The sequence below is a fragment of the Seriola dumerili genome, unplaced genomic scaffold (assembly GCF_002260705.1).
Source record: "Seriola dumerili isolate Sdu_G_001 unplaced genomic scaffold, Sdu_1.0 BDQW01000153.1, whole genome shotgun sequence".
Lineage (NCBI taxonomy): Eukaryota > Metazoa > Chordata > Actinopteri > Carangiformes > Carangidae > Seriola > Seriola dumerili.
This window is the reverse complement of record NW_019174408.1, coordinates 968,179-986,773: the sequence shown is the minus strand read 5'-3', so window position 1 is coordinate 986,773 and position 18,595 is coordinate 968,179. Positions and strand designations below refer to the sequence as shown.

General features: G+C 42.1%; 1 protein-coding gene across 1 annotated transcript in view; it reads left to right on the top strand.

The window, feature by feature from the left end:
* Positions 1-18,595, top strand: part of brip1 (BRCA1 interacting protein C-terminal helicase 1) — a 37,901-nt gene that overhangs the window by 6,005 nt on the left and 13,301 nt on the right. The window contains exons 6-13 of the mRNA XM_022751365.1: positions 2,757-3,041; positions 5,163-5,381; positions 5,477-5,676; positions 6,347-6,479; positions 7,384-7,538; positions 7,636-7,813; positions 7,979-8,119; positions 9,303-9,464. Coding sequence (XP_022607086.1) covers positions 2,757-3,041; positions 5,163-5,381; positions 5,477-5,676; positions 6,347-6,479; positions 7,384-7,538; positions 7,636-7,813; positions 7,979-8,119; positions 9,303-9,464 — 1,473 coding nt within the window. The remainder of the gene's footprint in view (positions 1-2,756; positions 3,042-5,162; positions 5,382-5,476; positions 5,677-6,346; positions 6,480-7,383; positions 7,539-7,635; positions 7,814-7,978; positions 8,120-9,302; positions 9,465-18,595) is intronic.

Sequence of the window (18,595 nt, the reverse complement as noted above, 5' to 3'; positions counted from 1 at the left end):
TTTCCAGGGGGTGTCTGCTCTGGGCTGTGGGGCCAAGCTTGAAAGCTTGTTGTCCTGGCATCTCGGGAGGCAGGCGCGTAAAAGGATACTCTTGTGTCAGCTGTTTCCTGCTGCAGCTTTTGACAAGGGCCTCTATTCATCAGCAAGCCCTTCTACTCTGCCCCAGCCCACCCCTCCTCCCCCCTCCTGCCAATGAATAAGTAATTATTGGCCATCTTGGGGCAGGATATTTGGATGGCTCTATTTAATGTGGCAGCAGCAGGTAAGGTGATCGGGCCCAGGGCCCAGGCTGTGAAGCGTAACTGTTCCAGAGGAGAAAGGTAACTTGAACTGGTGTTGGGGCCCTGCAGCACCTCTGTTTATTTTTCACATGGGCTCAGGGCTCGTTATCCCTCTTAACTCTGAGAGATGGCTCTCTAAGGGCCCTCTCTGGCCTGTACTCCATCACACATTGTAATATTTGATGGGCAAACATGCTTGGAAAATCTGAGCTGGTGGGTAACCTGAGCCACTCGTCTGTCGTCACAAGTGCTACCTTCTGATCCCCATTGTAAGTTGCGATGCGTGACAGCACATACCATTCATTCTTACCTGGAATCATTCAGGTAATTTGCAGGGAATTTAGGGATAAACATTTTTTTCCAAGCTTGTGAATAATGTTTATTGATTATTGACAAAAATATGATCATCTCTAAAGAAAGAGGAAAGACACTTTTCACAAAAGTCTAAAGATAATACCGTGGACAAGGTGCACATATCAGTGCTGACCTTTTGGTCTGGTTCCTTTCACTGGAGGTCACCAACCTGTTGTTACTCCAATTAAAAGACAGTAATTAGTGGACAGTCTTCTCCTTTATCATCTTTACCTTCAGTCATTGTCAAAATTATTGGCACCACTGAATTTTAAGAATATCTTCTGAAATACATGCAAATGAACCAATTTTATATAACCAGGATATTTGATAAAATATTACTTATAAAACAACAACAAATAACATGTTTTCATGTAGTGAAATAAAATATACAGTCAGACACAATTATTGGCACCTTTTTATGAATATAAATGAAAACAAACGAGACTTATCTCATTAAACTCGACTCTGACAGTTATGAATCACTACATCAAGATTCAGTTCACGTCTGTTGTTGGGCAAGAAGCCAGAAATACTACAGTTGTTAGTGGTAGCTAGTAAATTAATCATTAAAATAAATTAAGATGTGAAAATGAGCTGAGCAGCAGAAGATATTGATTGATTGATTGCGATCAGATGGATCAACAATAACTGAGATGCCTTTTTATGATGTCCGACATGTTTTCACTAAATAAATTTGTCAAAATAAACACAAAACAGAGATAAAAATTTGGATTCTTTAGCGTTGGAGCTTAAAGAATCCAGATGTTTTACTGATCAGGAACTTGATCCTACCTGTCGGCCACTGAAAATACTTGGATTTTTAGAACAGAATGTCTATGTAATTAATTTTTTCTTTTTACAAAAATGTACTGATTACTGTTATTTCCTCTAAATTAGGGTCTTTTGTAACAAACATTGTGCAGGAAATGAAAACTGAAGAAAAAGATATAAGCTTAAGTTAAATGGCTAAACTAGTGAAACCAGTGTAAATTATCAATATTAATTCTGCTGCTGCTTCTACTATTGATATTGATTTATTTTAGACTTAAAGATCTTCAATAATATTATACTTCCAGTTCTGGATTGGAGGAGCCAGTGATTGGATGATGCATGTGAGCCACTGAACAGTCAAAGAGTACACCACTTAAAAGAGCTCAACACATAAGCAGGATCAGTTTCATAAATGGTGCCGGCTACACTTAACCTGTGAGCGGGAGGAAAAAAGACTCCACCACGTCACTGGACGGCTAATTATGAAGCAGCTACGTTTTCCCAGCCACCACAATGGTTTCGCCTATCAACTTTCATACGGAGAAAAGGTCATCTGCTGCAGAGAGACCGCACGCCTGATCTATGGACACCCGTTCTTTATACTTCACTGTGTGTTTTCTAAAAGAGACAAACAGGACAAGTCTTTCAGAAAGTGTATTGAGACAATAGGTAATGGTGATGAGTTGGTAATGCTTTGAATCCTAAAACACTGAGAGGCTATGAATGCCATGTAGATGTGTGCAAGCTTTGTGGTCAAAGCTCAATGCAGCCTGCTAATGTCAACAAACTTAGAGTGGCAATAGTTATAATAATAATATAAAAAAAGAGTTATCAGAGAATGACATCAGTTCTTATAACAGACAGCAGAAGTCAGATCTTTGTGTCGTCTCAAAGCTGAATCCTTTCTGTTGGACCTGAAGTTAAGTTGGTGTCCAACCACTTGCCGCTCTCCAATGAGGGGCGCTCCCTGAGACACAACAGTTGCCCCAGTAACGAGGGTGTGACGGCAGCTGATCAGTTGTTCTAGCGACTTCGCTCCAAAGATGGATGGAGCAGAGCTTTCAGGCTGAAGATCTTTATAAGCAGGCAAATGTTGACTGTACAGCTGTTGCTGACTTCCCTGTCTGACTGTGAGTCTGCCAGTTTCTCTGAAGGCCTATTCCCCCACCCACTGGGTTGGATGAAGAAATGAAATCAGAGGAGCAATAAATAAGAACAATGCAGATTTCTTTCTTGTTCAGTAAATTTCTGATATCAATCAGCCTGGTGGGCTGCTGTCCTCCTTGCTCCTCAGACTAGTTCTGGTTCTGAAATCTAACTTTCAACATTTGTTTCTTCTTCTCTGTCCAGCCCCTGGAGCCCTGCTCCTGGTGCCCGTGTGCTTCAGCCAAAGAGAGCGTCAAGGACAAGGACAAGGACAAAGACAAAGACGGCAAAAAGAAGATGCCTAAGATCTTCTTCGGAACCCGCACTCATAAACAGATCACCCAGATCGCCCACGAGCTGAAACGCACCGTGTACTCCAGCGTGCCGATGACCATCTTGTCAAGCAGAGATCACACCTGCATCAACCCGGAAGTGGCGCCTCATTCCAACCGCAACGAACGCTGCAAGGACCTGCTGGAGGGCAAGGATGTGAGGATGAACACTGACAAACACACACACATCATTATTATTCACATAAATAATTGAAATCAAAGAGTCACATCCTGTAGGTTTTAAAGGTGGATGTCTGGATCAATAAGTGCAGTAGACGCAGGTATTTATCGGCTCCGATCAGCATTGATGTAAACACAACACCTGGGTGAAGACGTTAATTTTCAACCCTTTTCTGAGCTGTGATGTCGTTCAGACCACAAACACACCTGTCACCTGTCCAGCACGGTGCTGAGTACACTGAGCTTGGTGATGAAAGAGTGAGTTGCAGCCCTGAAATAGGTTTTAAAAACACAGCCATCGATCGAAGCGTCCATTTTACCAGTTTGCACGGCGTTTGTGTGCGTGCGTGCGTGCGTGCGTGCGTGCGTGCGTGCGTGCGTGCGTACGTGCGTACGGGCTCTGTAACTGCATGTGGTGACATCGTGTGTGTTGTCTCCGGCAAACTTGGCCGGCAGTGTAAAAGGAGTCAACCGTCTTTTCAGCAAGTTTACCTACGTTTAAAAAAAACTTGCTTATACTCACTAATTTTGGTGTAAACGGGGTATAACTTGACCACACACCATCACGTACTGTGAAACGACCTTTACTACAGGGATTTTCTGTCACCCTGTAACACAGACTGTAAGGTAACTGCTACCAGACAAATTTCCTTCAATAATGTCGCCTGAGAGCAGCAATTATCCTGCTACAATATCCACAATTGTTGCAGCAGAGTCTTTCGAACACACTGAAATGTCAAGGACCATTTTCTTTTTTAGAAACATGAGACACTTGTAACCCCTCATACTGTCCTAAAGTTGAGGCGCCTACTGTAATGAGGACAATTAAGCTGTCAGTGGAGGTGTTGTCTAACTTAGTCGTATGAAATAACTGGCCTGGTTCTAACCCCTCGCCGGAGTGAGATGTCAGTGATGCTCTGTGTCGTCGTCACCTCGGGGTCTAGTCTAGTCCGTGTCGGGTTACCGTGCTGTACAGACACAAAGTGATTCATACACATTGATAAGCTAATGGAGGCTTCAGTCAAAACACCTGCCCTCCCTCCGTTTTAACGCCTGACTTTCTTAAACTAACCGCGCTGCTCGTTAATCCCCCAACTCCCCTTTCACCGAGCAGACGGGACTCAGTGTCGGCGCAGCGTCCGAGTTCAGCGCGCCATTGTGAGAAGCAGACCACCTCATTCAGAGGTTATTATTGTGTCTGGAGGTCGCAGAGTCCACCGGTGTACAGTGTTTGTGTGACAGTGTCACCTCAAGCTGTTGGACTCATAAAGAGCAGGGTGGGACGTCTGAAGCGGGCACCTCAGCTGACAGAGTAATTGGGGCTCGGTACATGAGCTGCTGCTTCTTTACACGTCTTTTTCATTCACTGTGTGAGTGTCAGGACATGAGAACCACGACAATACCTGCAACACCTGATCACAGGCAGGTCTCTAAAGTACTGTGTCAACTCTGGTAACTGGGGGAAGAAAGTCTAATGTCACATATTTTAAACTGACAAATAAAAAGGAAGATGGAGTCTGAAGATTTCACTATACTAATAATGTTTTTTATTTTAAATCAAAGTTGCTATTAGTTGATAATTTCTAAAAATGTAAAAGCCTTCAGTGTTTCCCTTTATATTATTCTTGGCCGCTGTCCATCAAACCTGTCACTGAGTCAGACGACAATTTTATTCACTTAATCGTTATGAGTCTTTTAGTTGTCACTTTAAGGTTCTCACATGTGAATATTTACTATTATTAGTCACTGATGGTTGTAAACTCAGTGTATGTGAGAGGCTCCTTGTATACTTGCAAATATATGGCGGGAACTCCCTGATTCAAGATCTGAGGATTTATTTTATTATAGTTTTAGTTTCCTAGCTGCACATTATTTGTAAACTTTGTTCTAATTAATTTTTACTCATATTTGGGGCATTTCATCCAATTCAGTTTTTCTGGTTTCTCTTTTTAAAGTGTGATGTGGTTTTGTTTGAATCTTTGGTTTCCTCTGTAAAGCACTTTAACATGGTTTCAAAAGGTGCTTAATAGATGAAGTGTATTATTATTATTATTATACTTTGATCTAATTCTCTCCTCTCTATAAATGTGTATTACAGGGCAGGTCGTGCCGGTTTTACCATGGGGTGCAGAGGATGCGGGACCACCAAAGTCTCCGGGCCAGTGGACTGCGTGAAGCCTGGGACATCGAGGACCTGGTGTCTCTGGGCAAACGGCTCCGCTCGTGCTCGTACTACGCTGCTCGTGAACTGATGCAGAGCGCCGCCATCATCTTCTGCCCGTACAACTACCTGCTGGACCCGATGATCAGAGAGAGTGTGAGGACACTTCAGTGTTCAGAGATACAGTCACAGTTTATACGGCGTGTAGGGATTAAATCCTCTTCCTTCTTTTCTTTCTCCATCTCCCTCAGATGGAGATCGACCTGGCGGGTCAGATCCTGGTGCTGGACGAAGCCCACAACATCGAGGACTGTGCGAGGGAGAGCGCCAGCTACACGTTAGACCGCAACAACCTGCTGACGTGCAAGGATGAGCTGGACAGCATGATCAAGAACAAAATCAGAGCTTCCAAACACGAACCGCTCAGAAACTTCTGCTACAGCCTGATCAAGTCAGTCACTTAGAGATTCAATACCTCACTTGTGCATAGGGATGGGCACCAAAACCCAGAATTAAACCAGCTCCAGGGATACATTTTTAAAGGCCGGAGTATCGATCCAACTTTATCGGTTCTGCTCTCGGTACTTGAGAAATTAAGAAAATCGATTTCCCGTTTGTTTTTGTGACATAAAACCAACTGATTCTGTTGAAGACTTTCGTCTATGAATGATGCATTTTCACCGTTCCTAATCCAGAGGAGAAACTTCTCTCAGACACACAGAGATCTGAGGGTTTCTCTTAGAGTCCACGGCGGAGAGAGCTGAACGTTTTGAAGTGTGGTTCAGTCTTTTACACGTTAGAGCGGAAACACGAGCGATCTCTGGAAACGTCCAAGAGAAAGTCCGTCACACACAGTTTTCAACGGACTAGCTCGTATTTTACCCGTCGCTGCGTCAGGTGTGTTTTAATGTTAATCGAGAACATGAGAATATAAGCAATGTTAATTCTGTTCTTTGTTTGTTTTGTTTTTTTCTCCTACAAAATGACAAAAAGCACCGATAAGAGAACCGTTAAAGCACCGGATCGATAAGTAAAAGTTAAAGTCTTTACCCATTCCTCCTTGTGCACATCTGTGGTTCATGATTCCAGTAGATATTTACTCATCGTGTCTCTTGGTGCAGCTGGATCCAGGAGAGCCAGGGCCTGCTGAGTGAGAGAGGATACGAGACGGCGAGTAAAGTCTGGAATGGGAAGGACATCCTGGGAATCTTTCACGAGCTGGGCATCACTGCAGGCACCTTTAATCTTCTGAAGGTAACACCCTCCAAATGTCTCTGCTCTACGTGTAGACTATTCATGTTTACCACACCCATACACATTCTAGCATGACTTCATTAGCTTCAGTTGATCTGATGCATGTTGTGAATTGCATTATTTTTAGCAGTTAGCAGTTAGCAGCTCCGCTTCACTGTAGAATGAGCGTAGTTCAAATGTCCAGTCCAACCCTCACCTGTCTGATGAGTGTGAGTCCTCGAGGGCAGTTTACTGAAATCTGTAGCTTGTTTCCTGTTAGTAAGTAAAATCTGACTTTTGGCACAAATCTACATATTTGGAAATTATCATCACACATCACAAGACAAACAAGTACATATAGAGCTGCTCCCTCTGGCTAACGTGATGGTTTTAAAGCTCCGCGGTGGCGACAGCTGTGTCCAGAGGTTCTATGCTTTCAGGTTGTTCGTCCGCCTGTCTCATTCTCACGAGCAAGATATCTCAGTAACACCTTGAGGGAGTTTCTTCAGATTTCATACAAACGTTCTTTTGGACTCAAGGAAGAACTGATAAGATTTTGGTGGTCAAAGGTCAAAGGTCAAGGCCACAGTGATGTTACAAAACATGGGTTTGGCTCCTTGATTGTGATATCTCAGGAGCACCGAGAGAAAATCTCTTTTTTGGCATAATTTGGCACAAACGTTCACGTTTACTGATTAGAATTTGGAGGTCAAAGGTCACTGCCATAACTACAAACAAGTCCTCCCCCAGCTTTTTCACTTTCATCGTTTTCAGTAAAATCACTTTGTCATTGATGGGAAAAGGAAAAAGAAGCAGCTGGGTCTCATTTATTTATGTGATATTTGTGATTTGTCGCGTGTTGTTATTTGTTGTCAGACGTTCTGTTTTGTTCTCCCGTGTCGTCTGTCGTGTTTCTGTGTGACAGCAAAACCTGGCGGCAGTGCTGGAGAAGGAGGAGCGTGTTGGTTTGGTTAATGGTAAAGAGGACATGGTGCAGGTCCCAGTCATCAGCTCCGCTTCCTCCACTGTCCTCAAAAACCTCTTCATGGTTCTGGATTTCCTCTTCAGGGACAACTGCAGGTCAGAGACGACTCGGAGTCATGCTGGTGCTTCAGATAAACCGTCATGTGGTTTATAGAATTGAGCGGTTGCTTTGTTGCGCTGCGTGTCTCTGCAGGTTTGCCGAGGACTACCGTGTAGCTCTGCAGAGGACCTACGCCTGGTCGAACCAGCTCCCACCTGATGCCCCCGACGCTCAGGGCTTTTTGGTGCGGCCTCGATACAGACAGCGCCAGAGCGCCCGAGTGAAGACTGAAGTCCTGACGCTCAGCTTCTGGTGCCTCAACCCGGCTGTGGTAAGAGGTTAGATGTGGCAGACTCCACCATGCAGGCCACAGTGATGGCTCTGAATAGGAAATATGTAATTTCCAGGTTCTTCAGCCTCCACTGAGCCACCGTGCTTTATGTTATATACAGTATTTTTATTGACGCTTCATTCTGTCTGTGTCTGTGTCTCCCAGGCTTTCTCTGACCTGAGCGGGTCGGTGCACAGCATCGTGCTCACATCTGGAACCCTGTCACCCATGGGCTCCTTCTCCTCTGAACTCGGGGTGAAGTTCTCCATCCAGCTGGAGGCCAATCACGTCATCAACAAGTCCCAGGTCGGTATCTCGTGTCGTCGAGCCTCAGGGAACACCGAACGCTTGATTCCAGGTTATAATCCCAATTAGATGATGTGACTCTTAATTGTGATTTGATGTTAAAACCTCCCTCCGTTCTCCTCGGGACTCATTGAAATCTTCCTGAAACCTGCATCTGAGAAAGAGTTGTATAGTTGTCTTCGTCAACACGAGGTCCGGCAGGTTTCCAGAGAGTCATTAAAAAGTCTTCAAAATTTAAATAAGGGAAAATAAGGTCTGAGAATGTCTCTTATTTACTGTAAAGTTGTTGTAGGTATTAAATTTGCAGATGGCGTGTTTAAGAAAAAACCAAAGCCAAGAATAATTATGGCGGTTGCGGTTTCATGTCACTTCTTCCACACTGCTGTTGCTTTGTTAACAGACACAAATTTATTTTTAAGACGTGGTTGTGCCGACACACTAGGTGGCGCTAACCTAATAGTTTGACATAAAACACTAAAAATATGTTGTTTTCCTTCTGATCATCTAAAGATTAATATGAAATTCTGTTGTGGGATTTAGAAAATGTTTAGCAGTAATAGGAGTTGATAGTTATTTCTACCAACATGCAAAACGAATGGTGTGGTTCTTTTGATATTCTCCTCCTGAGATTCTCCTCTGCCTCTATTTTAAAACATCGTTTACAGGAGAACAAGAAACAAAAGAATAAAAGAATTTAGATTTATCGAGGTCTTAAAAAGCATCGATTTAGATGTGTAAAATGGTGCAGGATCCCTGGTCCAGGTCTTTAAAAGTTCAACTAGAGTAGAAATGTCTGTGAGCCCTGATTGTTTCAGCAGGTTGAACCCAGACATTAAATCTGAGGGTGTAGAAACCAATCTGAAACTGTGGCCAGTGGTTTGTTCCACATCTGTATAGGTGCCACTTTTGTCCAGCAGATGTCACAGTCTAACTACTGGAGAGAAATTAAACTCATCTGCAGGCCTGGTCTAATGGAGCTGTTCAGGGGTTTAATCAATAATCACCACATTTACATCACTCCAGTGACTAATGCTAGAGGTGACATTAAATACGTTGCAGATTATGTCACATAACAACTGGTTTGTTGGACTTAGACATGTTTGGTCTTGGTCACCGCTCAGGTTGTGTGCATGAGAATATTTATGATATGAAAGTATATTGGTGATTTCAACCTTCTCTTCAGGTTTGGGTGGGAACCATTGGTGCAGGACCGCAAGGCAGAAAACTCTGCGCCACCTTCCAGCACACTGAAACCTACACCTTCCAGGACGAGGTGGGGGCCCTGCTGCTCCACATCTGCCAGGTCGTGGCCAAAGGTGTGCTCTGCTTCTTGCCGTCCTACAAGGTAAATACACGACTAAAACACACTCCGCTGAGACAGGAAACAGTCACACATCTGTCACATGTTCTTCATCACAGGGTCAGGTATTTGTGGTGTGCGGTACAGAAGAGTCCAGGTTTACAAATCACATCATACAACAAAACAATTAACAATTCAAACTCCTACAAAATAAATGTGTATAAAACACTTTTTTGCACATGTGAAATTAATGTGAAAACATGTTAAAATCACACGTGAAATGTGAGCGTGTGAGGTTTCGGAACATTTCTGTGGTGTAACGTGTGAAGCCGATGGGATTACATGTATAAACCCATGTACACAGTATGTTGTTCGTCAGCTCTCACATTACTGCACTCCTTCAAAACGTTACGGTGAAACTTTAACTTTAAAAATCTGCAGTATTTGTGACACGTTACAACATGCGGTAACATGTTTTCCACATATGGTACCATGTGACACGTGATCAAATGTAGGAAACACATGTGGAAAACATGTGGAAAACATGGGAAATTCATGTGGTTTTTCTGAGGGTGGAAAACTCTGGATGCAGCTTACCACTCAAGATGAACAGATGCTAATAGAAGTAAGAAAATAAGATAAAATATACTAATAATAATCATAATATTACTACACTAATAAAATAAATAGAGATAAAAAGGAAATGTATTTACAATTTGTGTGTTTACAAGTACAAGTACAGTAGTAATGTAGGTTGTCCACAGCAGGAAAGTGTCTGCAGTTTTTAGCCAGTGCAACAATCAGTTTGTTGTTTTAACCTTTAATTTGTTGAATCAAATGTTTGATTTGATCTTTTTTTAATCTGTTTTAAGTGAAATGTGCAAAACAAGTTTCATTAATCAGACTCAGATTCCTTCTCTGTTTTCAGAGTAAATAGAGGCTTTAACTAGTGTGAATATAGTGTTCCTAATAAAGTGCTCACTGAGTCTACATCATGAGAGGAGTGGTGATCACATCGTCTTAGAACATCTTTACTTTCTCCTTGATCTTATTGTCATTGACACTCAGTATTAATGCCATTGTATTGAAGTGGTGCTGTTGGACCGTGCACTTCCACGTGTCACCACTGGGGGGCGCTGGAGACCGCAAACTGGAGAACCGTCCAGTGCTTTTGTTGTTTGAAGGTATTTGTATTAACTTCAGTTTTCAAAGCCTCCGCTGGATCCCAGCAGATCCCAGTGTGACGAGCTCGGCCTCCGCTGGTGTCGTGTGTCTCAATAGATCACCGCTGATCAATACAGGCGGTTGTCAGGTTCTTGTTAAGTGCCGTCATCCTCGCAGAAGTGGATCCTCTTTCAGTTAATGAGAGCACACTCGTAGACACTTTGTCCCCCTTTGTTTGTTGTGCGTTTTTGTTGATGAATAATTTACGTGCGCTGCAGCTCACTTGTCACATCAGCTCACAGCGGGGGAAAGTGGATTTCATTTATCATTGTGCGTTTGTCCACACTGCACATGTTACATGTGACTTCGCTCAGTTCAGCAATTTGGTTAATTAACACACTGACAGTGGGAAACTCCAGAGTGAGAGTTTAAAGTCAGTATGAAAATAAATCACTTAAAATCTTTATATTATCATAATGCAGCGGTTCTCTGTTTTTTATTTAACGTGAAGTGTTTTCTACGTTTATCTTCATCCCGTTATAACCCTGTTTTTATTTGAATAGTAATTAAAATGTTTTTTAAAAGGAAAGAGAAGAGAAAATTAAATCAGGGTTAGGGTTCAGGTGGCACATGTTGTTTTTTAATGATGTCAGATTGTCTTTGGGGGACTGTGCCGCCATGTTGGAAACCACTCACATAATGAGTGGTTAAACCCATTAAACAATAAAAGCAGAGACTTTTAACCATTTTTACTTTCATGGTGAAGAATTCTCTGCTTCTTGTTACATAAATAATATGTTTTAAATCCCTGAAGTCTCACTCTGCTCGTTGTTTCTGAGCCAGATCTTTATATTATAACGCAGCGCTTCTGTTTTTGACTTCCAGCCCTTTAAAAATGAAGCTTTCTCCACTTTTATCACTGGTTGTGATGTTTGTGCATCGATTATCACCAGTTTAACTGATTCATTTATTTCCTCTTCTTTTTATTTGAATAGTTTTTAGAGGTAAAAATAGTAATTTACAGTAAAGAAGGAAATAGTTGAATAGCATATGTTCTTTTTTTAATGTTTTTCTATATATATATATATACATGTTTGGAACATATATATATATATATATATATATATATATATATATATATATAAAACGCTGTTATAATTTATATCCATTAAACAATAAAAGCAGAGACATGGTGAAGAATTCTCTGCTTCTTGTTACATAAATAATATCTTCAAATCCCTGAGTTCTTACTCGTTGTTTCTGAGCTCCTTCACACCAGCAAAAATACTATATATGTAAATAATATTCAATTCATAGAAATACATTTCAATCATTTTCTAGCCTTGAATCATCCACAGCTTCTCCAGAAATATATCTTACACCCCTTTTTATCATGTAAAATCTTCAGTTGTACATTGTGATAAATGTTAGAGCAGTGAAAGCTTGTCTCCTGCTCTCTGTCGTTGTGTCTCAGCAGCCAAGTGTGAGTGTTTGAAGCTCACGGTTGTTATATATGAGCTATCACCTGCTGTATTGTTCCACACTCACATCCTGCATCAGCTGCGGAGACATGTTATCATGGAAGCCAGACACTGATCCACTGCTGTGCTCTGATGAGTCAGTGTCATTTTCATTGGACACGTCAAACGCTGAAACCTTTACAGTTGTGTTTTGCCCTCGGCAAATTTAGTTTTTGCCTTTGGCGTGCGAGCGCAGTCCGTGTTTGACTTGTGTTTCATGATGTCACACGCTGTGATCGGCGGTTTGGTTCCTCCGCAGCCCGTGTTGGCTCGCTATCCAGTTGCCCTCTCGAAGCAGCTGATGACGCCGCCGTCATCCAAACTGTGAGGGAAAGCTAAGAAGACCCGGGGCCTGGTTGTTTTCTCGTTTTACCTTCCTTTCTGTCGGCCTGCGATGCCAGCCGAGCAGCGACGACGAGCTGAGGGATGTTTTTTTATTAATGATAGCCGTGTAGGAGTCTTCTGTCTCTCTCTCTGCTGATGCATAAATATTTAATCTGCAGCCAGCTCTTAAAGATGAGGAGATGAGGGGATATGAAGGGCTGGGGTATTAATTGGAGCCCGTGGAGGCCTCGTTGGTGCCGCTGAGTCCCGTCTGCTCTGTGATCTGTGTGTTTGTGTGTGTGCGGGCTACACCGAGAGGATAGGTCATCTCCAGACGTCCCTGTTCAGTGTGTCTAGGTGATGGCTATCAGCCCCTCGTACACAACGGAGGAGGGAGCGGTGAGGAGAGCAGGCGTGCGGGGTCAGAGAGGTGTCTCTTAAAGCTCTGCTCACTGCTCTCACACACAAACACAAATACACAAAGTCAGAAATACACAGCAGGAAGCTCCGTCTCTCTTTCCAGCTCCATCAGAGTCTTTTATTTTTTCCTTTATTTGGAATCGGTCTTCTTTGTTAACTCCGTTTACAGAGTGATCCATCTTCTCAGTTTGTTTGTTTCACAATGCAATTATGAAAATAAAGAGAACAGGAAAACAGAGCGTTGAGATAAAAAAAAAAATATTAATAAAATAATAATAATAAATAGACAAAAAAAAAAATTAAATCGACAAGCTTAAACAAAAGAAAGGTGTTTCAGGGAAATGTACGTCCTTCCAGACGTCCTCACATTGGAGGACATTACATTTCCATCACTTCATGAGTGATCGACCGGTCCTCTATAGACGGGGCGTCCGGCTCAAACTGTTTCTATGTGATTGCTTTTTGTAGCAGCTACACTTCATTCTTCAAATAAATATTGTGTTTTAATGCTTGTAGATGTCGAGTTCGTCCCAGTTAAATGACGTGTTTGTCCCAAATATGATCACTACATGGGAATAAATGTTACTCCAAAAAGTATTTACTTTTGAACCGAAACATGTGAGAATGAGTCGCTTCCTGGGAGCCACAGTCTTTTCAGTATTTAAGTTTCTGTAGCTGTGGTTTTCATTTCCAGGCAACTACAGTCAAATAAATGCAAAGAAAACTCAGGAGAGTGTTGGGCATTAGCGCACAGCTCAATACATTTCTTTTTTAAGACACATGGACACACAAAGTATGCTCACACACACACACACACACACACACACTCCTGCACCAGTGCTGTGGTTTTGTAGCACTTTAGCCTCAACATCCCCCCAGTTAATGCCCATTAAAACCACAGCGGGCCCTGCCGTCTGGTCCCAGCCGCCAGAGGAACGGACCGGTGCTCCACAGGAGAGAGGGGGACTGATGGTTTATTAAAAAAAAAAAAAAAAAAAAAAGCAGAAGTGGCAGCAAAAAAATGGCAGGGACTACAAGATGCTTTTAAAGGAGATTGAGATAAGGGCCATTAGGTGATGTCGCCTCGCTGTCTGTGTGAAGACGCACCCAGCGCTGGCGCCTGGTCTCTGCCGAGCGCGTGTCAAATCAAAGTCAAAGCGGACCGCGGGGTGAACACCCACCAGCACGCACCGTCCTCAGCAGCTCAGGGCTATCGAAGCACCAATCACACAGCTCCTCAAGTACTGTTATCTCAGAGCGAGACTGTTTCTGTCTGCGTCTGGGAGCATATTAGATTCATGGGTCAATTTGCTCAGTGTGGCATATACTTCCTGATTCTTTCTCAGAGCCGAGGTGATGTTTTATATGAGTTTTTACAGTGGAAACTTGAGGGTTACTGCTGTTCGACTGAGCTGCCTCACATTTTCAGACTTTGGATACCTCCTCCTTCAACCACACTTCTGTCTGCAGAGCTGCAGTGATTCATCTGTGGGTTATTAATCACTAAATCGTTTAATTTAAAAAAAGAATTCTCAGAAAACAGTGAAAAAATTTGCAGGATTTTATCTTTAAATTTCTTCTTTCATTCGACCAACAGTCAGAAAAAAGACTAAAACTACTATTGAATTGATCCTGCTAACTGTGTGTGTGTGTGTGCGCGTGTGCGTGTGCATGTCCAACACCTGACATATCTCATTCCTCTGAGCCGTAGAGCTCCAGTGTTTCCAGAGACAGATCAGTGACTCCGCTCAGTTGCACTGGGTGACACATTCCTTCGTTACCTGAAAACTAGAGCTGCACGATTAATCAAAATATAGTTAAAACCACAATAAGAAGAAGCTCCAATTTTTTTGATAAAGGTAAAATGTAGAGAGATACTTTATTTATCCCCTAGGGAAAATTCATGTGTCACATTGTTAGCATTAGCATTGTTAGCACCATAAGTGTTGTGGTGCTACAGAGACGCCCCGACCTAAAGATTATATTCTCCAGACGCGAAGGAAACATGTTTGATTGATAAAGACTCAACAAAAATTTTTAGTTTTCAGTGAAACTTAAATGAAAAAACGATCGTTCCAACTGAAAATCTGACTCATTTCGCAACATCCAAAAATAATCACATTATTATTATTGTGGACTCGCCTGCTCAGAGCTTATGCACCCACTTTATATTGGCTCTAACCATTCAGCTACTGACTCGCCCTCATATTTAAACAGTTTTTTTTCTTTCCTAAGTTACTATTTTATTATTATTATTATTATTATTATTATTATTATTATTATTATTATTATTATATCTCATTTTACATAAATTTTTTTTAACCTGTTGTTTTTATGTTTTTTGTTTTAAAGCACCATTTCTCTTATAAAAGGTGTGAAACAAATTTAAACAGGTTTATTATTATTTTTATTAAAATAATGCTTTGGAACAAACACTTAACAACAATATAGAATATCTCCAGCGTTATCTCTTTAGATTATTTAATCTTTACAGAAGTTTTTCTCGGTAAAAATAATAAACCCCTGTATTTTAAAACCAATACTAACATCACAATGACAATCTGACAGTTATCACAGCTTCACAACTGACTGTAAAAGAGACAGTTTTAATTTAATAATTAATCTGCATAATGTAAAATCCTTATATGGATGTTTATATTGAATTAACAGTAATGTTTATATTCGGCTCAGTTTAGAAGGACACACACGTCTTCGGGGAGAAGTAAATGAAGTCACGTCGGTGATTGTCTTCCTCTCTGGGCAGCAGGTAGTGTTCCCGCCACGTGGCGTTGTCACCGGCAGTATGGCAGCGATGTGTAGAGCGGAGGACGGGGGCAGAGTGGCAGGCCGGAGGTGGCAGGTGGCTTCTTGCCACCAGTCTTGGCGTGATGGTTGCTGTGATATTTTGGGACTGAATAATTTACACCGCAACAACACGTCTCCCCTCGCCACCGCGAAATGTGGCTCCTGGCTCCATGTTTCATTAATGCCGTCGCCTCCAAACCGCTTCCATAATTCAGCAGGCACTAGAGGAGCTGCAGCGTGTCGCCACACAGCTCACTGACACCGGGGACACGGGGAAGGAGAGAGAGAGGGAGGCCGGATGCAGAGGAGGTGAAAGATGGGGAGATAGTAAGTGGGTGGAAGAAAGGGAAAGTGTAAAAGTGCGAGAAAGACTACAGTTCACTGCCTCGATCTGGTTGTTTCACCACCCTGTCCCAATTGGCAGAGAGATCTGGCCCACTTTACCGTGTCACCAGCAGAGGCTGAGCATTGTACCCACCGTGCCTAGAAAGGACAATAAATTATTCACACTTTGTTGTGCCCTGCGATGTGCTAAACCCTGCTCATTCCCATTAATATGAGATCTATATAATGGATCTCTTGTTAAAGACTGACAGTGGTGGGAAACAAAGAGATTCACTTCTGATTGAAGACGAGTAGAATGATATCTTCAGAGATCAATCAATTAATCAGTTAGACTGTATTTGTATAGCACTTTCATACAAACAGTGTGACACACAGTCAAACCCATTTACACACAGAGCTCCAAGAAATAAAAACTATAAAAATAAGACAACAATAACAGGAAGTGAGGAAACACTGAAGACTGGAGCAAAGATAAAGACAGAGATAAAATAATAAAATACTAAAACAGATGGGTTTTATTAAAGTGAGTAAAACCATAAATGAAAGATTGGATATTGATATTATCGAGTAAAAGTAGAAATAAAAGAAATAAAGTAAATAACCAGAGTTTATTAAAAGAAAATAATCATAGAATAAAAGGACATATCAGCGAAGCACCTTAGAATATATAAATAAACAGAAAGATAAGTGAATGAAGTGTTAGTGACGTTCATCAGTCTCAGACACGTATCCTACAGAATACAATGGCCATAAAGCAAAGCGTAATTTATTCTTTTTTAATGAACATAATTGGAACTTTATGATAAAACTTATTTATTTTGCATGCACATATCTAACATGCTGTGGAATGTAATTAATAGGGTGCAGAAGCTGCCATACTTGTTTTCATGTTGTTTCTCTTTAAATATTTGCTGTCGTCTGTTTTCATGCCTTTGCTGTTTTATTGAGGTGTGTGGTTGAGGCTGTAGATTGACATTTTATAGCTCAGCTCAGTCTGGCAGCTAAACTCTCTATCAGATGTTGTCCTTAAATTATTCACGAAGCTGCTTGTGTCTGTAATTTTTCTGTCTGTAATTTCTTTGTTGAGCGTCTAACACTCACATGGTTGAAAGCCTTTGCTGAAGGTGCTAAAGATCCGTTTGACTGCACAGTCACACGCTCCGCTACACACCTACATCCACCCAGTTTCATTTATCGCACCAGTCCCGTGATGTACGTGGCATGAAGCACAAACACCTGGAAAGTGAGGCAAAATCACCAACCACCAAAATTACTACTAATACTAAACCAGATATAAAAATACGTATTATTTAGTGTGTTGACTTTGCGTTGCTTTACATTGTGCACTGTTCCCCCATCTTCACGTTTGAAACCAGTGTTTCTAGACTCCGTCATTCTCTTCTCAGACACTGAGTTTAATCCTTTGTTGATGGTTGGGCCGACCTGAGTCTGCAACCTTCCTCCCAACATAGTCCAATATGAGTGGGTCAAAACCGGTTTGAACCAGCTTCTACACTGTTCATACATCTCCTGTAGGAGATTGGTATTAATGTTGATTTGATATGAGAGGTTAATTTGGCAGGTGTGCAGTGAAAGAGAGACTGGTGACAATCGAGCACATGATCATCACCAGATAATTCAATGTTGTACAGAACGTCATCTCTCATGAACCACTTCAGTCACACTTTGTCTTCAGTGGACTACGGCAGCACAGCAGCATCAGACGTGGAGAAGTGGGAAGCAGCTTCCTGGTTGGATGAACGGAGAATATTTTTTGCATCTTAAAGGTGGAGGGATTACCTTTGAGATTTTCCAGTTTATGGTGGAGGAGTTTGTGTCTCCACCTGGGCTTTGAAGCAGAGTTGTCGTGAACCACGTCTCTTGCTGAGGTGTCCTGAGGTGAACTGGTGCAGGATCAGACTAAGAGTGCTTCAAAGACTCCTTTAGAACTGCATCTGTGGCAAACGGCCGCCTTGATGGTGGAATAACTGAGAGGCTGAGGTTGCCGAGTCCTATTCAACTGTGTGTCACGGGTAGGAAGGTTCAGATGGGTCTTTGTGCTGATGCATTGACAGTTTGCTGAGTATCTGGCCTACCTGGGGTCTCTGGATGTGGTGCAGGAGAGGGCACCACTGAGTACTCAATGTCCTGCAGCAGGACTTATGCCAAAAAAAACAAACCTGATGTGATGGGGAGCAGCGGCCTGTCAGATCTGAACCCAAGTGATGCCTTGTATTCTATATCTGTGCTAGTCATAGACTGTCCACTTTGTTTGTCCCAAAGCACCTTAAGCCAAAGAGCAACGACGTCCTGGACACTTGGGTGGAGGGAGGGGAAGACTTTGCATTCGTGGTGACTTCAGGTGAAGAGAATGCTGCTGTACGGACTCAGTAAACCCCCAACATGCAGCGTTCCAGACAGGAAGATAACGGTAGATATTGACATCCAAGAGTGGATATCATGTTTACGTTGTATGTTGGCAGACTGCTGCCCCCTAAGGATGGTCTTGGTCTTGTGCACGAGCTGTCAGTCATCATAAATTACTGGAAAATGATAGTCACATCTCTGATCATCACAACAATTTTCACAAATAACATT